General features: G+C 36.9%; 1 protein-coding gene across 4 annotated transcripts in view; it reads left to right on the top strand.

Annotated features, from left to right (window-relative positions):
* GALK2 (galactokinase 2) overlaps nt 1-23,423 on the top strand; it is a 151,548-nt gene that overhangs the window by 30,327 nt on the left and 97,798 nt on the right. For all 4 annotated transcript variants that reach the window (XM_008570432.1, XM_008570433.1, XM_008570434.1 and 1 more), the window contains exons 2-4: nt 4,955-5,043; nt 16,628-16,751; nt 20,083-20,173. In XM_008570432.1, coding sequence (XP_008568654.1) covers nt 4,955-5,043; nt 16,628-16,751; nt 20,083-20,173 — 304 coding nt within the window. The remainder of the gene's footprint in view (nt 1-4,954; nt 5,044-16,627; nt 16,752-20,082; nt 20,174-23,423) is intronic.

Here is a 23,423-nt window from a genome sequence, read left to right as displayed (position 1 = left end):
GTTCAGGTTTTAATAGTTGACTTTATAGGTACTTCTGCATCTGGTGAAATCTGATGCACCTCGGTTATACAGAAACACTGGTCTGGACCTGAGTCTTTTTATCAAACTGCATCCCTTGCAATTTTATATTCCTGCCCAGTCGCCTCTGAGTGGTCCTGCACTGATTGGGGGCAGATCAGCTGTCCTTGCTGTGCCCCAGCATCCCCTAGGCAGGCCCATCTTCCCCACCGCCTGCGCTCCAAACACTTCCCATGGAACGGGCCATGCTCCAGTCTCTTGTGATGACTCACTGGCCTCTGAGTTGCTCCTTTTTTTCAGTTGTTGTGGCTCCTTGGTCCTATGTGGGTCCACAGGAACCCTGTTGGTGGTACTGCTGGCCTGGGGGCCACCAAGGCCCTCTTCTCCCCTGCTGCCTCCAAGCAACTTCATCTGAAGGGCACAGCTGAGGCTTTTTGCCAGCTCCTGCTCCTTGAGTTCAGCAGCTCCAGCCTTAAAGCAGCTGTGGCACAAAACGGTTGGAGTAGTTTTTCTTTCTCTCATGGCTTCTCCCACCTTCATGCACTCTGTAAGTCTTTCCTCCTCTTCCCCTGAGCTCTGGCAGCTCCAGCTTGGCTGTCATTGCTTTTTAATAGTTGTGAATTGGTTGATTTGTGGGAGAGAGTGATGCTGGGGATCATCTTTTCCACCATCTTGACCAGAAGCCTTACCCATTGCCTATTTCATAATCAATGAGCTTATTTTACTTTTATCTTTTCTTCCCCACACTTCCCATTATTTAATGGGTGGTGTCTTAGTTCAGTTTTTGCTGCTGAAACAGATTACCACAGACTAGGTAATTTATAAAGATAGTAGTTTATTTGGCTCATGTTTTAGGAGGCTGGGAAATCCAAGAGTGTGTTGCTGCCATCTGGTGAGGGTCATCCCATGGTGGAAGGTGAGAGGGCAAGAGCACATGAGACAGAGAGCAAGAGAGGGAGGGGCTGAACTCATCATTTTTATCATGAACCCACTCCTGAGATAACTAACCCACTCCTGCAGTAATGGCATTAATCTCCATTCATGAAGGCAGAGCCCTCATGACCTAATCCTCTCTGAAATGTCCTGCCTGACAACAGTGTTGCACTGGGGATTGTTTCTAACACATCAACTTTTGGGGGACACATTCAAATAATAGCAGGTGGACTTTTTCTTTGTGGTGATGGTTTTAGATTAATGTTAGTTTTGCTGGCTCTTCTTTTCTCTTTCACTCAATTTTTTTTCCAGTAACTCACTGTAGTCTTTTTCTTTCTCTCTTTTTTTTTTTTGACTTATGGGTAATTTCAAGATTTGGCTTTGTTTCACTCAATTTTTTTTCCAGTAACTCACTGTAGTCTTTTTCTTTCTCTCTTTTTTTTTTTGACTTATGGGTAATTTCAAGATTTGGCTTTATCTTCTAGTTATACTGAAGGTATGGTTTCTGTATAGTTTTATTTGTTCTTATTGTTCTAATTGTTTTTTGAGGATTTATAGGGAGACTCAGATTTAGGCAATCAGCATTGTCTACATCTACTTGGTAATCCAGTAAATGTATTTTTGAATGATATACTAGAGATATCAGCTATTGTGTCCCTGTGGAGAACTTTTGTTGTCATCCACAGCCTCTGCTGGAGTAGTCCCACATGATCAAATTTGTAACTAAAACAGGTAACCTTGTTTATATTAAATGACCTCACCATTTTGGCTACAACTGATTGACCAGGATGGATACAGGACCTAAACTTTGTCAAACACATTCCATCTTTTGAGAATTTGGACTAAAGGATACCGAGAAGTAATCAGATAGTATAGGTCACTGGAGCTGTTAAAGTCGTGTAGAGTCAACGCCACAGTGTCATGAAAACTGAAGGTATGGAGGAGCAGAAATGAAGAGGCTCACAGAGGCAGATGGAATGCAAAGAGTACTGAACAAAGAGAAGTGGTGATGGTGTCTTTGGGGGGATGGGAGAATGAGGCAAGAAGAGATGAGAGCCAAGTACATCAATATAGAGTTTCTGATGACTATCCAGTTACCAGGAGGCCAGCTTGAATAACTTTCAACAATATTAAACATATCTTTCTATCATTATAATAAATTTTCTTTTTTTCTTGAGCTTTGTGTGTGTATTTCTGCTTCTTGCAACTAATTAATTCCTAAAGCCAATTAATTAATTGATCTCTTGAATTTAGTAGGCTTTGATAAAATTATACCATCCTGGTGTTATTACTCAGACTCAGTATGATGTGGGAGCTATTCACAGAATTGACTTGAGATGATTTGACAGTATAGCTCTATTATAAGAATTTTGGATCTGGAACAGACCTATGAGAATTATCTAGTTCACATTCTCTAATTTTAGAGGCGATAGGCCAAGGGAAAATGATTTGTCAAACTTTGATATTGAATTAGAGGCCCCATTAGAATTAGAACTGTGGTCTCTTGATATCCAGTCTGTTTTTTATTTGACTACCTGTAATGGGTTGAATAGTATACCCTCCAAATTCATGTTCACTTGGAACCTCAGAATGTGACCTTATTTGGACTAGCCTCTTTGGAGATGTAATCAAATTAAGATGAGGTCATACTCAATTAGGTGGGCCTAATCCAATATGACTGGTATTCCTGTAAGAAGGAAAAACAGACACAGGCAGAGACACACCAGGAGAATGCCATGTGATGACAGGGGCAGAGATTGGAGTGATGCAGGCACAAGCTAAGGAATGCCAAGGATTGACTGCCACCACCAGAAGGTAGAAAGAGGAAAGGAAGGATTTTTCTCTACAGCTTTCAGAGGCCCAAAGCCTTCCTGACCCCTGATTTCAGACATCTAGGCTGCTGTGAGAAAATCAATTTCTGTTGTTTGAAGCCACCCAGCTTATTATACTTTGATACAGCAGCTTTAGCTTCTTTTAGTATGAAGAGATTCTTCCCTGAATATCATTGAAAAATTATACAGAAAGTTACATTCATTTTTTTTAAAGTTTATTTGTTTGTATTATTTTTTTACATTCTAAGATATTGTTGCAGAGCAGTTGGGAGTGAGGAGGACAGGGGTAGGGGGGTAGGGGGAAAGAAATAGGGTGGGAGAAGGAAGAAGGAGGGGGAATGTGGTTGAGGCCTGTGGCACCCCCCTCATTCCTGCAGGGGAGACCAGGGGGCTTCCAGTGATAGCTTGGTCATTGCTGGGCTGGATGCAGATATCAGGGGGTATGGCTGAAGCCCTTGGTTCCCCATCTCCCCAGCTCTGGAGACCAGGGGGCTTCCAGCAGTAGTTTGGTGGTCATTGCTGGGCTGGTTGTGGGTGTTGGGCATGGCTGAGGCCCATGGCTCCTCTTGCCCCAGCTTGGTAGCCTGGGGTGCTTCCTGTGTGGCTAGGTGGTTGTCCCTGGGCTGGTGGTGGGTGTAGGGTGTGGCTGAGGCCACGAGTTATCTCGAGGCCGAGATGACCACCTGATTATTGCTGGGCTGGTTGTAGGTCTGGGGGGGCATGGCTGAGGCCCCCTGGCCCTCCCCGTTCCTGGCTTGGGAGCCCAGGAGGCTTCTGGTCCTTCTACGTTTTATAGGTGTTCTTTGGTGATGTGAGACCTTTACAAGGTAATGTCAAACTTTGGCTCTGGTTCGTGGGTATTTTGTTTTTTCTATCAGTTCTGTGTTGGATTACTTGCTGTTTCCACCACTTAAACTCTGCTTTGGAGTTAATTTGTTGTCCTTTGCTTCCTTCTAATATGGGGGAACTTCTTGTGGGACCAGCACTTGAGCCCTGTGGTTGAGCTAAATTGCTGCTTTTTTGCTGATTCCCTGGGGAAGGCTTTTTATGCAGCTCAGGTTTTAATGGTTGACCTTGTAGGCAATTCTTGGTCTCATGAGATCCAGAACACCTGGGTTGTGTGGAAGCTCTGGTCTGGGCCTGAGTCTTTTCAGCAAACTGCTCCCCCTGCAGATCCGTATTCCTGACCAGTCTCCACTGAGTGATCCTGTGTTGATTGGAGGGCAGATCAGCTGTCCATGCTGTGCCCTAATATTCCCCTAGTGGGCTCACTGCCCGCACTCCAAACATTTCCCATGGGATGGGCCGTGCTCCGGTCCCTTGAGATGACTCACCAGCCTCTGAGTGGCTCCTTTTTTCAGTTGTTGTGGCTCCTTACTCCTATGTGGGTCCACAGGAACCCTGTTAATGGTCTTGCTGGCCTGAGGGTCACCAAGGCCCTCTTCTCCCCTGCCACCTCCAAGCAACTTCATACGAAGGGCACAGCTGCAGCTTTTGCCAGCTCTTGCTCTGTGCATTCACCAGCTCCAGCCGTGAGGCAGCTGGGGCTTGAAATGGTGGGAGCGATCCTTTGTTTCTCTCACTGTGGCTTCTCCTGCCTTCATAAACTCCGTAGGTCTCTCCTGTTCCCCTAAGCTCTAGTGGCCCCAGCTTGGCTGCCATTGCTTTTTAATAGTTGTAAATTGGTTGATTTGTGGGAGAGAGTGATGCTGGGGACCATCTATTCTGCCATCTTGATTGGAAGCCCCAGAAAGATACATTCTTTTTAATTGAAGAAAATAGCTTTTTTGTTGGGTGCATCAATCTTAACTTTTTAATTCTTCAGTGTGCTTAGGTATACTCTTGTGCCATTTAGGAGTTCATGATACTGTTTGTCCTGGGATTTTCAAGGAAATATGTCCATAGAAGTTTTTTTTTTTTTAGGAATAACTAATGGTGGCTGACATATGATCTGTGTGTGTGTGTGTGTGTGTGTGTGTGTGTGTGTGTGCATGCATATTTTATGGATTTTTAATTTTAATTTTTTTGGCAGCTGGCTGGTATGGGGATCCAAATCCTTGACCTTGGTGTTATAACACCACACTCTAACCAACTGAGCTAACAGGCCAGCCCTCTTATGGATTTTTTTTTTTTAAATATGATAACCTGAAACATTCTACTCTTAATTTCAGATTGCTGAAGCTAAAGGAAATGTTTACCTCTAAGTTTGGATCTCTTCCCAAGTTTTATGTTCGAGCACCAGGAAGAGTCAACATAATAGGTATTTCAAAAGTTCCTTCTCTTAATTTTTTTCTCTTTCCTTTGGTAAGATGCAAATTTTGGTTATTACATTGTCAACCTAAAAAGACTCAGAGACATGCTCTCCAAAACAAATGACTTTATTTGGGAATAGCAGAGGATTGTAATCTGGGATATGTAAGCTATGACAGATCATAGGCATATTCAGGAGAGGTGGGACAAAGTAGAAACTTTTAAAGACAAAGAGAAGAAGCCTACATTAGCTGCATTGAAACAAAGTTTGTAGGGTCACAAGCTCATTGCAGGATTTGGCATTATTCATCAGTAGAGACAGCTGTTACTAGGTAAGTGTCCTTGTGCAGGCAGCATATCTCAAATACCACAATATTGAGGAAATTCTTGCAGTAAGTTCTGTTGCTGATCTACACGCAGGAATGTCTTGTGATAAGTCCTGTTATAGGCATGTGTACATGAGGGCTTTTTCTTCATGGCCTCCTCCAACTGCATGTTGTGAGTTTCATGTAAGTGACTCCATTTGGGCACCACCAACTTTCACAACATTTCTTTCAAAATTTTTCCAAAAATAGAATATTTCACATATACTTACTAATTTTAAGATATGCTTTTGCATAAGGAACCACACTTTACTTTCATTTTTCCCAACCCATGTTACTAATGTTACTTTTGTACATTTGTTTTTTGAATCTGTAAATTTGTTGAAACCCAGTTGTTAGTGTAATTTTCGTGGAAGATAAGAATATATTTCTATGCTGCAGGGGAAAATTTTAGACTATGGGAAGTAATTTTGGTGGTGCTACATTTACTTACTAGGTTTGAGGAACACTGGGAAACCTTACGATTCCTTGCTTTTCAAAGTATAGTCAGGTTTTGCTGGTATTCTAGATGTATTTGTTTTTTTTTGTTTGTTTCATCTTTGAATACGTTGAGTTTTACTACCTTTTAGTAGGAAATAACAGCCTTTTAATCTGTCATATTTCTTTTTTTTTTTTCCTTTTTGTCTTTTTTCATGACCGGCAACGGATCGCAACCCTCAGTGTCGCGCCCGTACCGGACCGGGACCGGCAACGGGATCGCAACCCTTGGTGTTGCCCCCGACCCTTGCTCAGCCAGTGAGTGGCCGGTCTGTATGTGGGATCCGAACCCTCGGCGAGAGCGCCGGCGCGCTTCCCAAGCGGTGCACTGTAGCAGTGTGCCACCGGGCTGGCCCTAATCTGTCATATTTCTGTCCATGTTCACATATATAATAATTGATATAGGTGTAATTAGATTATATGCCATTTTTATTGTTTTTTTATTTAATATAACATAAATATTCTCATGTTTCCATAGTGTTAATAGTTATTATTTCAATGACTTTATAATAGCTTACTGAGTTTATATTTTATAATTTGCCTAACAATTTTTTTTTTTTTTTTAAAGATGACTGGTAAAGGAATCTTAACCCTTGACTTGGTGTTGTCAGCACCATGCTCACCCAGTGAACAACCAGCCATCCCTATATGGGATCTGAACCCATGGCCTTGGTGTTATCAGCACCACACTCTCCCGAGTGAGCCACGGGCCAGCCCTGCCTAACAATTTTTTATTGTATAAAATTCTTTCCAGTTTTTCACTATTATAGCCAGTAATTTGATTAAAAGGAAACATTAAGTGAAAACAGCTTTATTCATTTTATCATTTTATTGTCTTTGGTGAGTTTTTTTTTTTGGGGGGGAAGGGAGAAGTAGAACAAAGGATGTACCCCCTTTAATGGGACTTAATATGTTGCTTATTTTCTACAGAAGGATATTGAACTTGTAAGTATTTGTTTGTACTTCTGATCAGCAAGATTGTTACTACTTGAATTTTCAGTAAAAGCTTTGTTGAGACAAATGCTATTTATGGAATATCATTTTGAGGATATGTAGAACCCATGTTGCTAGCTTCTATATTTTTTCTGGATCAAGCTTGATTCCAGAAATATATGTACTTCAAACAAAGAGATGTTTTCACCAAGTTGCACCTTGTTGTTATTTAGATTTAAGTATGAGACCCATTGTAGAAGCTATTGTGGAGATATTACTGAGAATATTGCCCATGATATCACTGTCCCTTCTCTGAAGGTGCAAGGGAGAACTTTTGCTTTGGCTGAGGATATGAATTGTATATGTCTGTACTGTCTGTTATAGTAGCTACTAGCCACATGTGACTATTTTAATTTAAATTAATTAAAGTGAGAGGGTTGGAACAAGATGGTAATGTAGGATTCTTCAGTGGTCATCCCTCAGCAGAAACATCAATTTGAAGGACTACCCATACACAAAAATACCTTCACAAGATCTAAGGAAACCAGATGAGAGTTCACAGTACCTGGTCGTAGCACAATAATAAGAAAAGACACATTGAAGAAGATAAGAAGGGCAATTTTACATTACTTTTGTTATTCCTCTCTCAACCCCAGGCAGCATAGCTTGGAGAGAGACCATTTGCTTGGAGGAAAGGAAAGTAAGTGAGCACAGGACTTTGTCTTAGGCTCCAAAGTTAGGCCCAATAAAACCAAGCATTGTGAAGACCCATACAGCCCCATTTTCCAAGTCAGTACCCATGGACTAAGCATCTAGACCTGCCCCAAGTTCTAGGTGGGACAATACAGCCCTAGACATCATGGCTAACTCAATCTCTGGCCTGTACCATCGCAGGGTTTACATCAGCAGCCTTGAGTACTGGACCTTTCTCAGCAGCAGGCTGGCCTCAATGGCCCCTGGCTTCAGGGAAGCCCCAGCACTGCACCAGACATGTATGTCCCAGCTTCTGGTCTGCCTCAGTGCTGTGCCTGCTGAAGCAGGCTCCAGGCTGCTGGAAGCACTGCACTAGCTTTGGCTGCCCCAGGCTTCTGACATGCCTCAGCACAATACTTGCCACAGGGCATTTCCAGACAAAGCCAGTCTGTGAAGACTGAAATAAGTACCTAGTTTTTTTTTTAAATGTACAGACATTGATGTATGACCACAAGGATCAAGAACAATTAGGGAAACATGATATCACCAAATGGACAAAATAAGGTGTCATGATTGACCCTAAAGAAATGGAGATTGAAGAACTGCTTGATAAAGAATTCAAAATAGCTGTTTTAAGGAAGCTCACCAAACCTTAAGAAAATACAGAGAATCAATTCAGTGAAATGAAGAAAACAATGTGACAAGGATGAGAAATTTAATAGAGAGGTTGAAATAATAATAATAAATCCCCCCCCCAGAAATTTTGGACCTGAAAAATACAATGAATAAAATGAAAAATGCAATAGAGAACATCAGCAGCAGAATTGATCAAGCAGAAGAAAGACTGTGAATTCAAGACAACTTATTTGAAAACATACAACTCAAAATGTATTAAAGACTGAAACAAGTTTTTTTTTTTTTTTGGTGGTTTTTTAGTATGGTGATCTGAGTCCTTGACCTTGTTGTTATAGCACAAATGTATTAAAAACTTAAATGTAAGACTCAAAACTATAAAACTGCTAGAAGAAAACATAGGGTAAAAGCTTCATGACATTGATCTGGACAGTGACTTTTTGGATATGACTCCAAGAGCCCAGGCAACAAAAGCAAAAATAGACAAGTGGGATTACATCAAACTAAAAAGCTTCTGCACAGAAAAGGACACAACCAGCAAAGTGAAGAGACAACCTACAGAATGGGAGAAAATATTCACAAACTATATATCTGGTTAGGGGTTAATATCCAAAATATATAAGGAACTCAGACAATTTAATGACAAGAAAACAACCTGATTAAAAATGGGCAAAGGACATAAATAAATTCACACACACACACACAAAAAAAAAAAATGTGGGGGGAAGAAGATATAACAACTACAATTTCTTTGAAGGTGTTACAACAAGCAAACGGAAAGGACATTCTTGGGTGGGAGGGGGGAGAGGGAGGAGGGAGGGAGGTTTCGGTGATGGGTCATAATAATCAACCACATTGTATATTGACAAAATAAAATTAAAAAAAAAAAATGGGCAAAGGACCTGAATAGACATTTTTTAAAAGAATGCATACAAATGACCGACAGGTATGTGAAAAAAATGCTCAACATAACTAATCATCAGGGAAATGCAAGTTAAAATCATGATGAGCTATCACTTCACACTTGTCATAATGGCTATTAACAAAAAGACAAAACATAACAAGTGTTGATGAGGATGTGGAGAAAAGGTAGCTTTTGCACATTGTTGGTGTCAATGTCAATTTGTGCAGCCTTTATAGAAAACAGTATGGAAGTTCGTTAACAAAATTAAAAATAGAACTACCGTATGAGCCAGTGATCCCACTACTGGGTATATATCCAAAGGAAATGAAACCAGAATATCAAAGAGATATCTGAACTCCCATATTCATTGTAGCATTACTCACAATAGCCAATATATGTAATCAACTTAAGTGACCATCAGTATATAAATTGATAAAGAAAATGTGGTATATGCACACAAGGAATACAATTCAGCCATAAAAAAGAAGAATATCCTGTCATTTGTGACAACATGAATGAACCTGGAAGACATTATGTTAAGTAAGATAAGCCAGGCACAGAAAGACAAATACCATGTGATCTCACTCATATATGGACTTTAAAAAAGTTGATCTCAAGCAGAGAGTAGAATGGTGGTTACCAATGGCCAGGGTGGTTGGGTTGCGGGGGAGGTGGTTGGAGAGATGTTGGTCAAAGGATACAAAATTAGTGCTTGGGATGAATGAATTTGTTAAAAGCATTATAATTTCTGTTGAAATATTGAAAATATAACAGTTTTCATATCTTTTTTTGCCATATTTGATGCTCATATAAGTAGTCACATAACATAACCTCTGGTAGATTGTAATGTCTGTGACTTAAGGAACTGCTGTCTTTTTTCAGTGCTCTAGCATCAGTGTAAAATGGAAAGTCTGGTGCAAAATAGATGTAAGTTTCTAGTACATATACTTTTTTCAAGTTAAGGAGATTTAAAAAGAATTCTTACTTCACTAAGATTTTTTAAAAATTCATTAATAGGTATTGAATTTTATTAAATGTCTATTCAGTATTGAAAATCAGTATTTTTTTTAGCAATCCTAACATTTATATGGAAGAACAAAAGACCCTGAATAGCCAAAGCAATCCTGAAGAAAAAAAATAAAACCAGAGGCATAATATTACCTGACTTCAAATTATACTACAAAACTGTACTAACCAAAGCAGTATGGCACTGATATAAAAATAGACACTTGGAACAATGAAACAGAATAGAGAACCCAGACATCAACCCATATACTTACAGCCAATTGATGTTTGACAAAGGCAACAGGAGCATACATTGGGGAAAGGACTGCCTCTTCAATAAATGGTGCTGGGAAAACTAGATATCCATATGTAGAAGAATGAAAGTAGACCTGTACCTCTCACCGTTTTTCAAAATCAACTCAAAATGGATTAAAGACTTTAAATATAAGAACTGAAACTATAAAAACTCCTGAAAGAAAACATAGAGGAAACACTTCAGGTAGTAGGACTGGACAAGGACTTTATGAACAAGACCCCAAAAGGACAGGCAAGAAAAAGAAAATAAACAAATGGGATTATATCAAACTAAAAAGCTTCTGCACAGCAAAAGAAAGAATAACAGAGCTAAAAGACAACCTATGGAATAGGAGAAAATATTTGCAAACTATGCATCCAACAAGGCATTAATATCCAGAATATACAAGGAATTCAAACAACAGTAAAAAAACCAAGTAACCTGATTAAAAAATGGGCAAAGGAGCTAAATAGGTATTTCTGCTGGGTGTATACCCAAAGGAATGGAAATCATCATGTTGAGATACCTGCACTCCCATGTTTATCGCAGCTCTATTTATAATAGCTAAGAGTTGGAACCAACGTAAATGTCTATCAACAGATGACTGGATAAGGAAAATGTGGTATATATACACAATGGAATATTACCCTGCCATAAAAAGAATGAAATTCTACCATTTGCAGCAACATGGATGAACTTAGAGAAAACTATGTTACATTAAATAAACCACTCACAGAAAAAGAAACACTGAATGTCCTCACTCATAAATGGGAGCTAAAAAAACAAACAAACAAATAAATAAATGAAAGAAAGATACAACAATCATGGTAATTCCTTGAACTTTCAAAAGGAGAGAATGGAACCAAGGCCACCAGAGGATGGAAAGGGGAAGGGAAGGGTTAGGGAGAAATTGGTAACGGGTCACAAAAAATGAATACATCGTATAATGATAAATATAGTAATTATCCTGATTTGAGCATCACATATCACACATAGGTATTGATATTTAACATTGTAGCCCTCAGATATGTGCAATCAATTATGTTTCAGTAAAAAAAAGTCATAAAAGAAAAAAAATGAAAAACAGTTTTTTTTAAAAAAGTGAATTACTCTGATGGATTTTCTAATGTTGAACCAGTTTTGCATTCCTAAAATAAGCTCTACTTATGATGTATTATGATGTGATTTGCTAATTACAAGAAAAGATTTTGGCATACAGTTGTACATTATATCTTCTTTTTCACTGGATAGTTTGCTTGTAATAATGTTAATTCATTCAGCAAATATTTTTGATAAGGCGTTCTACTAGGCTGTGCAAGATAAAGAAATTCCTTTCATGTGGAACTTACCACTGCATAAGATTTTTTTCCTATTCATTTTGTATGGTTGATAATATATCTTATGTACATTTTGTATCCTTCAAAGAAAAGCTTATGTGATCTCAAACACATTTTTGTGTCATTGTTTGTGAATGTTTAAAAATGGGTGCGTGATATTTTGTCATATTGATTTACTCAAATTCACTTAACCATTCCTACAATGATGAATATAATGCTAGATTGAGGTTTGGTAGAAAAATGAGTGCCTATTTTTGAACCTCAAGAAAAGGCTAGGCAGGGAAGCAAGACAGGGATGCTGGGAAGATAAATAACTAATCAAGAGCAGGTTTTTTTCTATGATAGATGTAAGCTATACCTCTAATTCTGCAGGAGCTGGCACTTTTTAGCTTTTTCCTTAAAGTGGCTTATCTGGCTTCCTAAATCTATGTAACTTTCCTCCTCCTCTTTGTCTAATTTTACTCCCCCACCCCCATCCCTTCCTGGTTTCTTTTCTTTGTGACTTTTAAGATTTCCTCTTAGCTAGGAACAGAATCTGGCGGATTTGCTGACGTAACTTTATCTCCTTCCAAATTCTGTGACCTTTTGTTTACTGTGGGCAACAAATTTTAACTTCTATATGTGACAATAGAGTAAAATGCTAAAGCTGGAGTCAGACTGTGTGTCTTTGGAAAATCACTAAACCTCTCTGAGCCTCCAGGAAGGCCTTCCTTGTCCACCCAAACAGCAGGCCCCAGAGGATAAGCATTCATGTGATTTACACAAGCTTAACAAGAGCCAATCTGAAAGAGAAAATCGTTGTAGATTATGCTAAAATACATTGGTTCCACTCTGTTTCAGGAAATAAAAAGTGTCAGTTGGAGGTAGTATACTCATTAAGGCCACTACAACTTCCTCTCAACTTTTAGTAGCTGGGATTGTTTATTGTTCTGAGGTAGCAATGGAGTACAGATACTCAAAGTAAACAGAAAAGGAGATTTCAGTATCACGGCCTTGGCACAAGATGGCAGCAGTTAGTCACTGATTTTGTAGCTCAAACCTTACAGGTTTAAATTAATGGTGCCTTTTTGTTTTTGCAGGGACTTCAGTACTAGTGCCAATAACATTCAGATTGACAAAACCAAGCCTCTCTGGCACAACTATTTCCTATGTGGATTTAAAGGAATTCAGGTAAATTAGTTTATAAGGAATCCACTCGCAGTTGATGTTACCGTATGTATTATGTCAGATTTATTTACTGTATCATTTTTGTCCTCTCTGGCACAACTATTTCCTATGTGGATTTAAAGGAATTCAGGTAAATTAGTTTATAAGGCATCTACTCGCAGTTGATGTTACCGTGTGTATTATGTCAGATTTATTTACTGTATCATTTTTGTGTCTTTCTTTCCATACCATCTGATGTTTCTGTTCTATTTTGCCAATTTATGTTCCAGAGAGTGGGTAGGATACGATTGTTTCTGGGTAATGTTTACAGGGGACAGTAGTGGTCTTTCACATAGCTGGCTGTTCATAGATCAGGTGCATCTGACATCTATTTGGTTTTTAAATCTTTGTTCAAATTTTCTTTTGAGGATGTATTCTAGTAATATTATTTACATTTTGTTCTTGGGATATAAAGGAGTATACTATAATAAGATTTAGATTCAGACAACCCCTGTTTTGAATCTGGGCTCTACCCAGCTGTGTTAATTTAACCTCTAAAGTCTCAGATTTATCTGTAAAATGATGTCATTGCTATTCCAACAAAGAGTTGTTGGAAGGATTACACAGTGCTTGACACTAGTATGGATTCAATAAATGGGAGCTAATATTGTTATTACTACTTCAGATGGGTTTAAATATAAGATGTAATGAAATGTATCATTGTAAATATTTTTCTAGAAACATTAATTACCTCGAAAATCTCTAATGTCATGTTCTAGAACAAGAAAATATTTCCACTTTCATAATTAAAAAAGTAACATTAATTACCTCGAAAATCTCTAATGTCATGTTCTAGAACAAGAAAATATTTCCACTTTCTCTCATAATTAAAAAAGTCTGAAGGACAAAAAGAAAATCAATATTTGCTGTTTTTATAGCTACTTTTATATTGAATAGTTATTTTAGATACAGTGACTCTTGTATAGAATCACAGGTATAGGACATTAAGAGGTGGATTTTGCCTTTGCTAACCAAAAGCAAACAAACCAACCCCTGTTTGAGAGAGCTGTGTTCCTTACTGCCTGGCAGTCCTATCTCAAACTTTGTCATGAGTAGCCTACGACTCAGTGGCATGTCCCCTACAGAAATGTATCAAATTTATTTCTATTTATGCGTAGTCCTGTACGCTAACTGGAGGTTCTGTTCTTAAAGTTGCTGCATTCATTTCTTTCTTTTGTGGTTTTTTTTTTTTCTTCCCAGACACATGGTAATAACTAATGGGAAAAGTTATTGGCAGGTTTTAAACCTTCAAATCATCTGTCTTGTCATATGCATTAGTGGGAATTACACTATTTAGAAGCATTTGCCTGGCAAATACCGTCTGATCCTCCTTATAACAACAACATGCTTTTTTGTAGCATATGGGTAAAGTGGCCTGGATAATTCTTGTTACTCTGTTGTTTTTGAACATTTCAGATTTTAAAACTCTCCTCTTTGGTTTGACAACTTATGTGCAAAAGTAGGTTTATATAATGAACTTTTGGCAGAAAAGTAATTTAAATGTTAGTCTGTTCAGAAACCTTCAAATTCAAATATTTGATAGTTCCAGAGGATAATCTGTTTATATTAAATTGAACATGTTATTCTTTTGAGACAGAGCTATTACAGAATTTGGCACAGCCCATTTCCATTTTTGAGTCTGTTGTACATTTTAATTTAAACATTGCATGTTAAGTTTGTGAGTATGATTCACATTCAAGACATCCCGTGGATCAGTTTGTAGTTAAATATATAGTATTCTCTAAGGATGCTTGTTTTAAACAAGCTGTCTGATGTTCTGTATAAAAGGGCATTGGCTACAGCAGTGTTTCGGTTTATAATTTGTTTGTATCTCTGGAAGGAAATTTTTAGCTGACTTGAAATCAAGAAGAGAATTACATCCAACTGAATCTCTTCTTTTGTGGTATATAAGTTTTGCCAGCTAGGAAAAAAATACAAAAAATTAAGGGAAAAAATAGTCTTTCATTTACAGAGTTGTGTTATTACTTTGGTTATTCTAAGTAGTTTATTGAAATTTCTCCCTAGAATAATATGTATGATGAATTGCATAATTAGGTTGTATAATAGTATTTTGTACTTTGGTCTTGAGTTGTGTGAGTAATTTGCAAAGATGATGGTACCATTTCTTGAGGAGGAGGCTGCCTTGAATTCATTTTTAATCCTAAACCACAAAGGTTGTGATATATCAATCAAAGTGTCCTAGTCCTAGATATTTATGTAAGTGTACTAGAGTTTTCTATCTTTAAATCAGAGTCTGATTATTTCTGGGGGCTTTCCTATTTGTAGAAATAGAGTTTCCCTACTTGGTTTAGAGTCAGTGTTCTCATTTGTGGCTGAATTCTAATTTGGCTGTCTTTAAAGCTACAGTGTGGATAAATTATATCTGTAAGTCCTAGTAAAAATCTGGATTTCCTCATATAGCTGACTTATATTAAATCACAGTGACAATTTGCTGGCCCAGNAAAAAAAAATGGGCAAAGGACCTGAATAGACATTTTTTAAAAGAATGCATACAAATGACCGACAGGTATGTGAAAAAAATGCTCAACATAACTAATCATCAGGGAAATGCAAGTTAAAATCATGATGAGCTATCACTTCACACTTGTCATAATGGCTATTAACAAAAAGACAAAACATAACAAGTGTTGATGAGGATGTGGAGAAAAGGTAGCTTTTGCACATTGTTGGTGTCAATGTCAATTTGTGCAGCCTTTATAGAAAACAGTATGGAAGTTCGTTAACAAAATTAAAAATAGAACTACCGTATGAGCCAGTGATCCCACTACTGGGTATATATCCAAAGGAAATGAAACCAGAATATCAAAGAGATATCTGAACTCCCATATTCATTGTAGCATTACTCACAATAGCCAATATATGTAATCAACTTAAGTGACCATCAGTATATAAATTGATAAAGAAAATGTGGTATATGCACACAAGGAATACAATTCAGCCATAAAAAAGAAGAATATCCTGTCATTTGTGACAACATGAATGAACCTGGAAGACATTATGTTAAGTAAGATAAGCCAGGCACAGAAAGACAAATACCATGTGATCTCACTCATATATGGACTTTAAAAAAGTTGATCTCAAGCAGAGAGTAGAATGGTGGTTACCAATGGCCAGGGTGGTTGGGTTGCGGGGGAGGTGGTTGGAGAGATGTTGGTCAAAGGATACAAAATTAGTGCTTGGGATGAATGAATTTGTTAAAAGCATTATAATTTCTGTTGAAATATTGAAAATATAACAGTTTTCATATCTTTTTTTGCCATATTTGATGCTCATATAAGTAGTCACATAACATAAATATTTGAAAATGATCACTATGAATTAGAAAGTGGAATAAAAAACTAAAGTTTTTTTTTTTTTGTTTATTTGTTTTTGTTTTTAATGGCTAGCCAGTACCGGGATTGAGCCCTGGACCTTGGTGTTAACCAGCACCACACTCTAACCAGCTAAGCTAACTGGCCAGCCCCTAAAGACCCTAAGATTTAAAGGACTCCAAAAATTAACAGAAACTAATAATTAATATATTTATGGCTAGCTGAAGTTTCTAGCTCAAATGTCTGCAGGAAAAGAATACTGAATAACTCTCTGCCCATATTATTTTTATTTTCTGTTAAAACCTGGCTCGTAGTTAGTTTTTGCAGCATGTCAGTTTACTTCAGGTTCTTTTTTTTCATATGCTAGCAATAATAAAAAATGCTTTCTTTTTCTAGGAGAGCATATAGATTACTGTGGATATTCTGTTCTTCCTATGGCTGTAGAACAAGATATATTAATAGCTGTGGAACCTGTGAAAACACACACTCTCCACTTGGCCAATACAAATCCCTTGTATCTGTGAGTATTTAGGATTGCTAATTGTGTGTGTGTGTGTGTGTGTTTATGTATGGTGTTGTGTTTGTACCCGAATGAACTCTTTATGAGATGTTAAATTTACAACAAATCATTTAATTTATTGAAATTTTGTTCTTGACATTTAAAAGAATCTAAGGTCACTATTTAATATTTGCTCATTTTGTTCATTTGTTATTCATTTAAGAAACATTTGCCAAAGATTTAACATGTTCTAGATATTGTCTTAGATATGGAGTGATACAAAGATGAAAATATCTCTGTCCTTGCCCAGAAGGTATTTATCATCTGTTGATAAATCTGTTGAGGTAACTATCTTCAGCACAATCAGGTCTAGTATCTTTTCTATGTTACTATGACACCCTCTAATTCTCTTGTCATTGCATCTCACCATGCTGTTCTACCATTATCTGTTTACTTACCTGTATCCTCTGGTAGATTGTAATGTCTGTGACTTAAGGAACTGCTGTCTTTTTTCAGTGCTCTAGCATCAGTGTAAAATGGAAAGTCTGGTGCAAAATAGATGTAAGTTTCTAGTACATATACTTTTTTCAAGTTAAGGAGATTTAAAAAGAATTCTTACTTCACTAAGATTTTTTAAAAATTCATTAATAGGTATTGAATTTTATTAAATGTCTATTCAGTATTGAAAATCAGTATTTTTTTTAGCAATCCTAACATTTATATGGAAGAACAAAAGACCCTGAATAGCCAAAGCAATCCTGAAGAAAAAAAATAAAACCAGAGGCATAATATTACCTGACTTCAAATTATACTACAAAACTGTACTAACCAAAGCAGTATGGCACTGATATAAAAATAGACACTTGGAACAATGAAACAGAATAGAGAACCCAGACATCAACCCATATACTTACAGCCAATTGATGTTTGACAAAGGCAACAGGAGCATACATTGGGGAAAGGACTGCCTCTTCAATAAATGGTGCTGGGAAAACTAGATATCCATATGTAGAAGAATGAAAGTAGACCTGTACCTCTCACCGTTTTTCAAAATCAACTCAAAATGGATTAAAGACTTTAAATATAAGAACTGAAACTATAAAAACTCCTGAAAGAAAACATAGAGGAAACACTTCAGGTAGTAGGACTGGACAAGGACTTTATGAACAAGACCCCAAAAGGACAGGCAAGAAAAAGAAAATAAACAAATGGGATTATATCAAACTAAAAAGCTTCTGCACAGCAAAAGAAAGAATAACAGAGCTAAAAGACAACCTATGGAATAGGAGAAAATATTTGCAAACTATGCATCCAACAAGGCATTAATATCCAGAATATACAAGGAATTCAAACAACAGTAAAAAAACCAAGTAACCTGATTAAAAAATGGGCGCAAAGGAGCTAAATAGGTATTTCTGCTGGGTGTATACCCAAAGGAATGGAAATCATCATGTTGAGATACCTGCACTCCCATGTTTATCGCAGCTCTATTTATAATAGCTAAGAGTTGGAACCAACGTAAATGTCTATCAACAGATGACTGGATAAGGAAAATGTGGTATATATACACAATGGAATATTACCCTGCCATAAAAAGAATGAAATTCTACCATTTGCAGCAACATGGATGAACTTAGAGAAAACTATGTTACATTAAATAAACCACTCACAGAAAAAGAAACACTGAATGTCCTCACTCATAAATGGGAGCTAAAAAAACAAACAAACAAATAAATAAATGAAAGAAAGATACAACAATCATGGTAATTCCTTGAACTTTCAAAAGGAGAGAATGGAACCAAGGCCACCAGAGGATGGAAAGGGGAAGGGAAGGGTTAGGGAGAAATTGGTAACGGGTCACAAAAAATGAATACATCGTATAATGATAAATATAGTAATTATCCTGATTTGAGCATCACATATCACACATAGGTATTGATATTTAACATTGTAGCCCTCAGATATGTGCAATCAATTATGTTTCAGTAAAAAAAAGTCATAAAAGAAAAAAAATGAAAAACAGTTTTTTTTAAAAAAGTGAATTACTCTGATGGATTTTCTAATGTTGAACCAGTTTTGCATTCCTAAAATAAGCTCTACTTATGATGTATTATGATGTGATTTGCTAATTACAAGAAAAGATTTTGGCATACAGTTGTACATTATATCTTCTTTTTCACTGGATAGTTTGCTTGTAATAATGTTAATTCATTCAGCAAATATTTTTGATAAGGCGTTCTACTAGGCTGTGCAAGATAAAGAAATTCCTTTCATGTGGAACTTACCACTGCATAAGATTTTTTTCCTATTCATTTTGTATGGTTGATAATATATCTTATGTACATTTTGTATCCTTCAAAGAAAAGCTTATGTGATCTCAAACACATTTTTGTGTCATTGTTTGTGAATGTTTAAAAATGGGTGCGTGATATTTTGTCATATTGATTTACTCAAATTCACTTAACCATTCCTACAATGATGAATATAATGCTAGATTGAGGTTTGGTAGAAAAATGAGTGCCTATTTTTGAACCTCAAGAAAAGGCTAGGCAGGGAAGCAAGACAGGGATGCTGGGAAGATAAATAACTAATCAAGAGCAGGTTTTTTTCTATGATAGATGTAAGCTATACCTCTAATTCTGCAGGAGCTGGCACTTTTTAGCTTTTTCCTTAAAGTGGCTTATCTGGCTTCCTAAATCTATGTAACTTTCCTCCTCCTCTTTGTCTAATTTTACTCCCCCACCCCCATCCCTTCCTGGTTTCTTTTCTTTGTGACTTTTAAGATTTCCTCTTAGCTAGGAACAGAATCTGGCGGATTTGCTGACGTAACTTTATCTCCTTCCAAATTCTGTGACCTTTTGTTTACTGTGGGCAACAAATTTTAACTTCTATATGTGACAATAGAGTAAAATGCTAAAGCTGGAGTCAGACTGTGTGTCTTTGGAAAATCACTAAACCTCTCTGAGCCTCCAGGAAGGCCTTCCTTGTCCACCCAAACAGCAGGCCCCAGAGGATAAGCATTCATGTGATTTACACAAGCTTAACAAGAGCCAATCTGAAAGAGAAAATCGTTGTAGATTATGCTAAAATACATTGGTTCCACTCTGTTTCAGGAAATAAAAAGTGTCAGTTGGAGGTAGTATACTCATTAAGGCCACTACAACTTCCTCTCAACTTTTAGTAGCTGGGATTGTTTATTGTTCTGAGGTAGCAATGGAGTACAGATACTCAAAGTAAACAGAAAAGGAGATTTCAGTATCACGGCCTTGGCACAAGATGGCAGCAGTTAGTCACTGATTTTGTAGCTCAAACCTTACAGGTTTAAATTAATGGTGCCTTTTTGTTTTTGCAGGGACTTCAGTACTAGTGCCAATAACATTCAGATTGACAAAACCAAGCCTCTCTGGCACAACTATTTCCTATGTGGATTTAAAGGAATTCAGGTAAATTAGTTTATAAGGCATCTACTCGCAGTTGATGTTACCGTGTGTATTATGTCAGATTTATTTACTGTATCATTTTTGTGTCTTTCTTTCCATACCATCTGATGTTTCTGTTCTATTTTGCCAATTTATGTTCCAGAGAGTGGGTAGGATACGATTGTTTCTGGGTAATGTTTACAGGGGACAGTAGTGGTCTTTCACATAGCTGGCTGTTCATAGATCAGGTGCATCTGACATCTATTTGGTTTTTAAATCTTTGTTCAAATTTTCTTTTGAGGATGTATTCTAGTAATATTATTTACATTTTGTTCTTGGGATATAAAGGAGTATACTATAATAAGATTTAGATTCAGACAACCCCTGTTTTGAATCTGGGCTCTACCCAGCTGTGTTAATTTAACCTCTAAAGTCTCAGATTTATCTGTAAAATGATGTCATTGCTATTCCAACAAAGAGTTGTTGGAAGGATTACACAGTGCTTGACACTAGTATGGATTCAATAAATGGGAGCTAATATTGTTATTACTACTTCAGATGGGTTTAAATATAAGATGTAATGAAATGTATCATTGTAAATATTTTTCTAGAAACATTAATTACCTCGAAAATCTCTAATGTCATGTTCTAGAACAAGAAAATATTTCCACTTTCATAATTAAAAAAGTATGAAGGACAAAAAGAAAATCAATATTTGCTGTTTTTATAGCTACTTTTATATTGAATAGTTATTTTAGATACAGTGACTCTTGTATAGAATCACAGGTATAGGACATTAAGAGGTGGATTTTGCCTTTGCTAACCAAAAGCAAACAAACCAACCCCTGTTTGAGAGAGCTGTGTTCCTTACTGCCTGGCAGTCCTATCTCAAACTTTGTCATGAGTAGCCTACGACTCAGTGGCATGTCCCCTACAGAAATGTATCAAATTTATTTCTATTTATGCGTAGTCCTGTACGCTAACTGGAGGTTCTGTTCTTAAAGTTGCTGCATTCATTTCTTTCTTTTGTGGTTTTTTTTTTTTCTTCCCAGACACATGGTAATAACTAATGGGAAAAGTTATTGGCAGGTTTTAAACCTTCAAATCATCTGTCTTGTCATATGCATTAGTGGGAATTACACTATTTAGAAGCATTTGCCTGGCAAATACCGTCTGATCCTCCTTATAACAACAACATGCTTTTTTGTAGCATATGGGTAAAGTGGCCTGGATAATTCTTGTTACTCTGTTGTTTTTGAACATTTCAGATTTTAAAACTCTCCTCTTTGGTTTGACAACTTATGTGCAAAAGTAGGTTTATATAATGAACTTTTGGCAGAAAAGTAATTTAAATGTTAGTCTGTTCAGAAACCTTCAAATTCAAATATTTGATAGTTCCAGAGGATAATCTGTTTATATTAAATTGAACATGTTATTCTTTTGAGACAGAGCTATTACAGAATTTGGCACAGCCCATTTCCATTTTTGAGTCTGTTGTACATTTTAATTTAAACATTGCATGTTAAGTTTGTGAGTATGATTCACATTCAAGACATCCCGTGGATCAGTTTGTAGTTAAATATATAGTATTCTCTAAGGATGCTTGTTTTAAACAAGCTGTCTGATGTTCTGTATAAAAGGGCATTGGCTACAGCAGTGTTTCGGTTTATAATTTGTTTGTATCTCTGGAAGGAAATTTTTAGCTGACTTGAAATCAAGAAGAGAATTACATCCAACTGAATCTCTTCTTTTGTGGTATATAAGTTTTGCCAGCTAGGAAAAAAATACAAAAAATTAAGGGAAAAAATAGTCTTTCATTTACAGAGTTGTGTTATTACTTTGGTTATTCTAAGTAGTTTATTGAAATTTCTCCCTAGAATAATATGTATGATGAATTGCATAATTAGGTTGTATAATAGTATTTTGTACTTTGGTCTTGAGTTGTGTGAGTAATTTGCAAAGATGATGGTACCATTTCTTGAGGAGGAGGCTGCCTTGAATTCATTTTTAATCCTAAACCACAAAGGTTGTGATATATCAATCAAAGTGTCCTAGTCCTAGATATTTATGTAAGTGTACTAGAGTTTTCTATCTTTAAATCAGAGTCTGATTATTTCTGGGGGCTTTCCTATTTGTAGAAATAGAGTTTCCCTACTTGGTTTAGAGTCAGTGTTCTCATTTGTGGCTGAATTCTAATTTGGCTGTCTTTAAAGCTACAGTGTGGATAAATTATATCTGTAAGTCCTAGTAAAAATCTGGATTTCCTCATATAGCTGACTTATATTAAATCACAGTGACAATTTGCTGGCCCAGGTTTCTAACTGCAGTGGAGAAGTTCTCAACCAGGAATCAAAGACTGGGCCCTTACTCCCAGCCTCCTCTGTATGATCTTGGGAAAGTCTCTTTAATCTCTTGCTGCCTAGGTTTTTCCATAAGTAAAACAGAAGTGAGAAAATTTGGAACTCTTTTTCTTCAGAAGACCTTCTGAAGCAAGACACTCCATAGAAACAAGTCACTTCTTAGGGGTTAGACTTTTATAATAACAGAGTGCTGGAGGTATNACATCAATCTAAGTAAACTCATCAGACCAAGCTAATCGATCTAAGTAAACTCATCAGACCAAGCTCATCGATCTATGTTAACTCTTCAGACCAAGCTAGTCCATCTACTAAACTTATCATACCAAGCTAATCGATGGAAGTGAACTCAACAAAGCAAGCTAATCGATCTAAGTAAACTCCACGTACTGAGCACATTGATCTAAGTTAACTCATCAGACCAAGCTCATCGATCTATGTTAACTCTTCAGACCAAGCTAGTCCATCTACTAAACTTATCATACCAAGCTAATCGATGGAAGTGAACTCAACAAAGCAAGCTTATCGATCTAAGTAAACTCAACGTACTGAGCACATTGATCTAAGTTAACTCATCAGACCAAGCTCATCGATCTCAGTAAACTCATGAGACCAAGCTCTTTGATCTAATTAAACTCATCTGACCAATCACATCCATCTAAGTAAACTCATTAGTCCAAGCTCATCGATCTGAATGAACTCATCTGACCAATCTCATCGATCTAAGTAAACTCATCAGGCGAAGCTCATCGATCTATGTTAACTCTTCAGACCAAGCTAGTCCATCTACTAAACTTATCATACCAAGCTAATAGATGGAAGTGAACTCAACAAAGCAAGCTAATCGATCTAAGTAAACTCAACGTACTGAGCACATTGATCTAAGTTAACTCATCAGACCAAGCTCATCGATCTAT

The sequence above is a fragment of the Galeopterus variegatus genome, unplaced genomic scaffold (genome assembly GCF_000696425.1).
Source record: "Galeopterus variegatus unplaced genomic scaffold, G_variegatus-3.0.2 Scaffold602, whole genome shotgun sequence".
NCBI lineage: Eukaryota > Metazoa > Chordata > Mammalia > Dermoptera > Cynocephalidae > Galeopterus > Galeopterus variegatus.
This window is presented reverse-complemented; position numbering and strand designations above follow the sequence as displayed.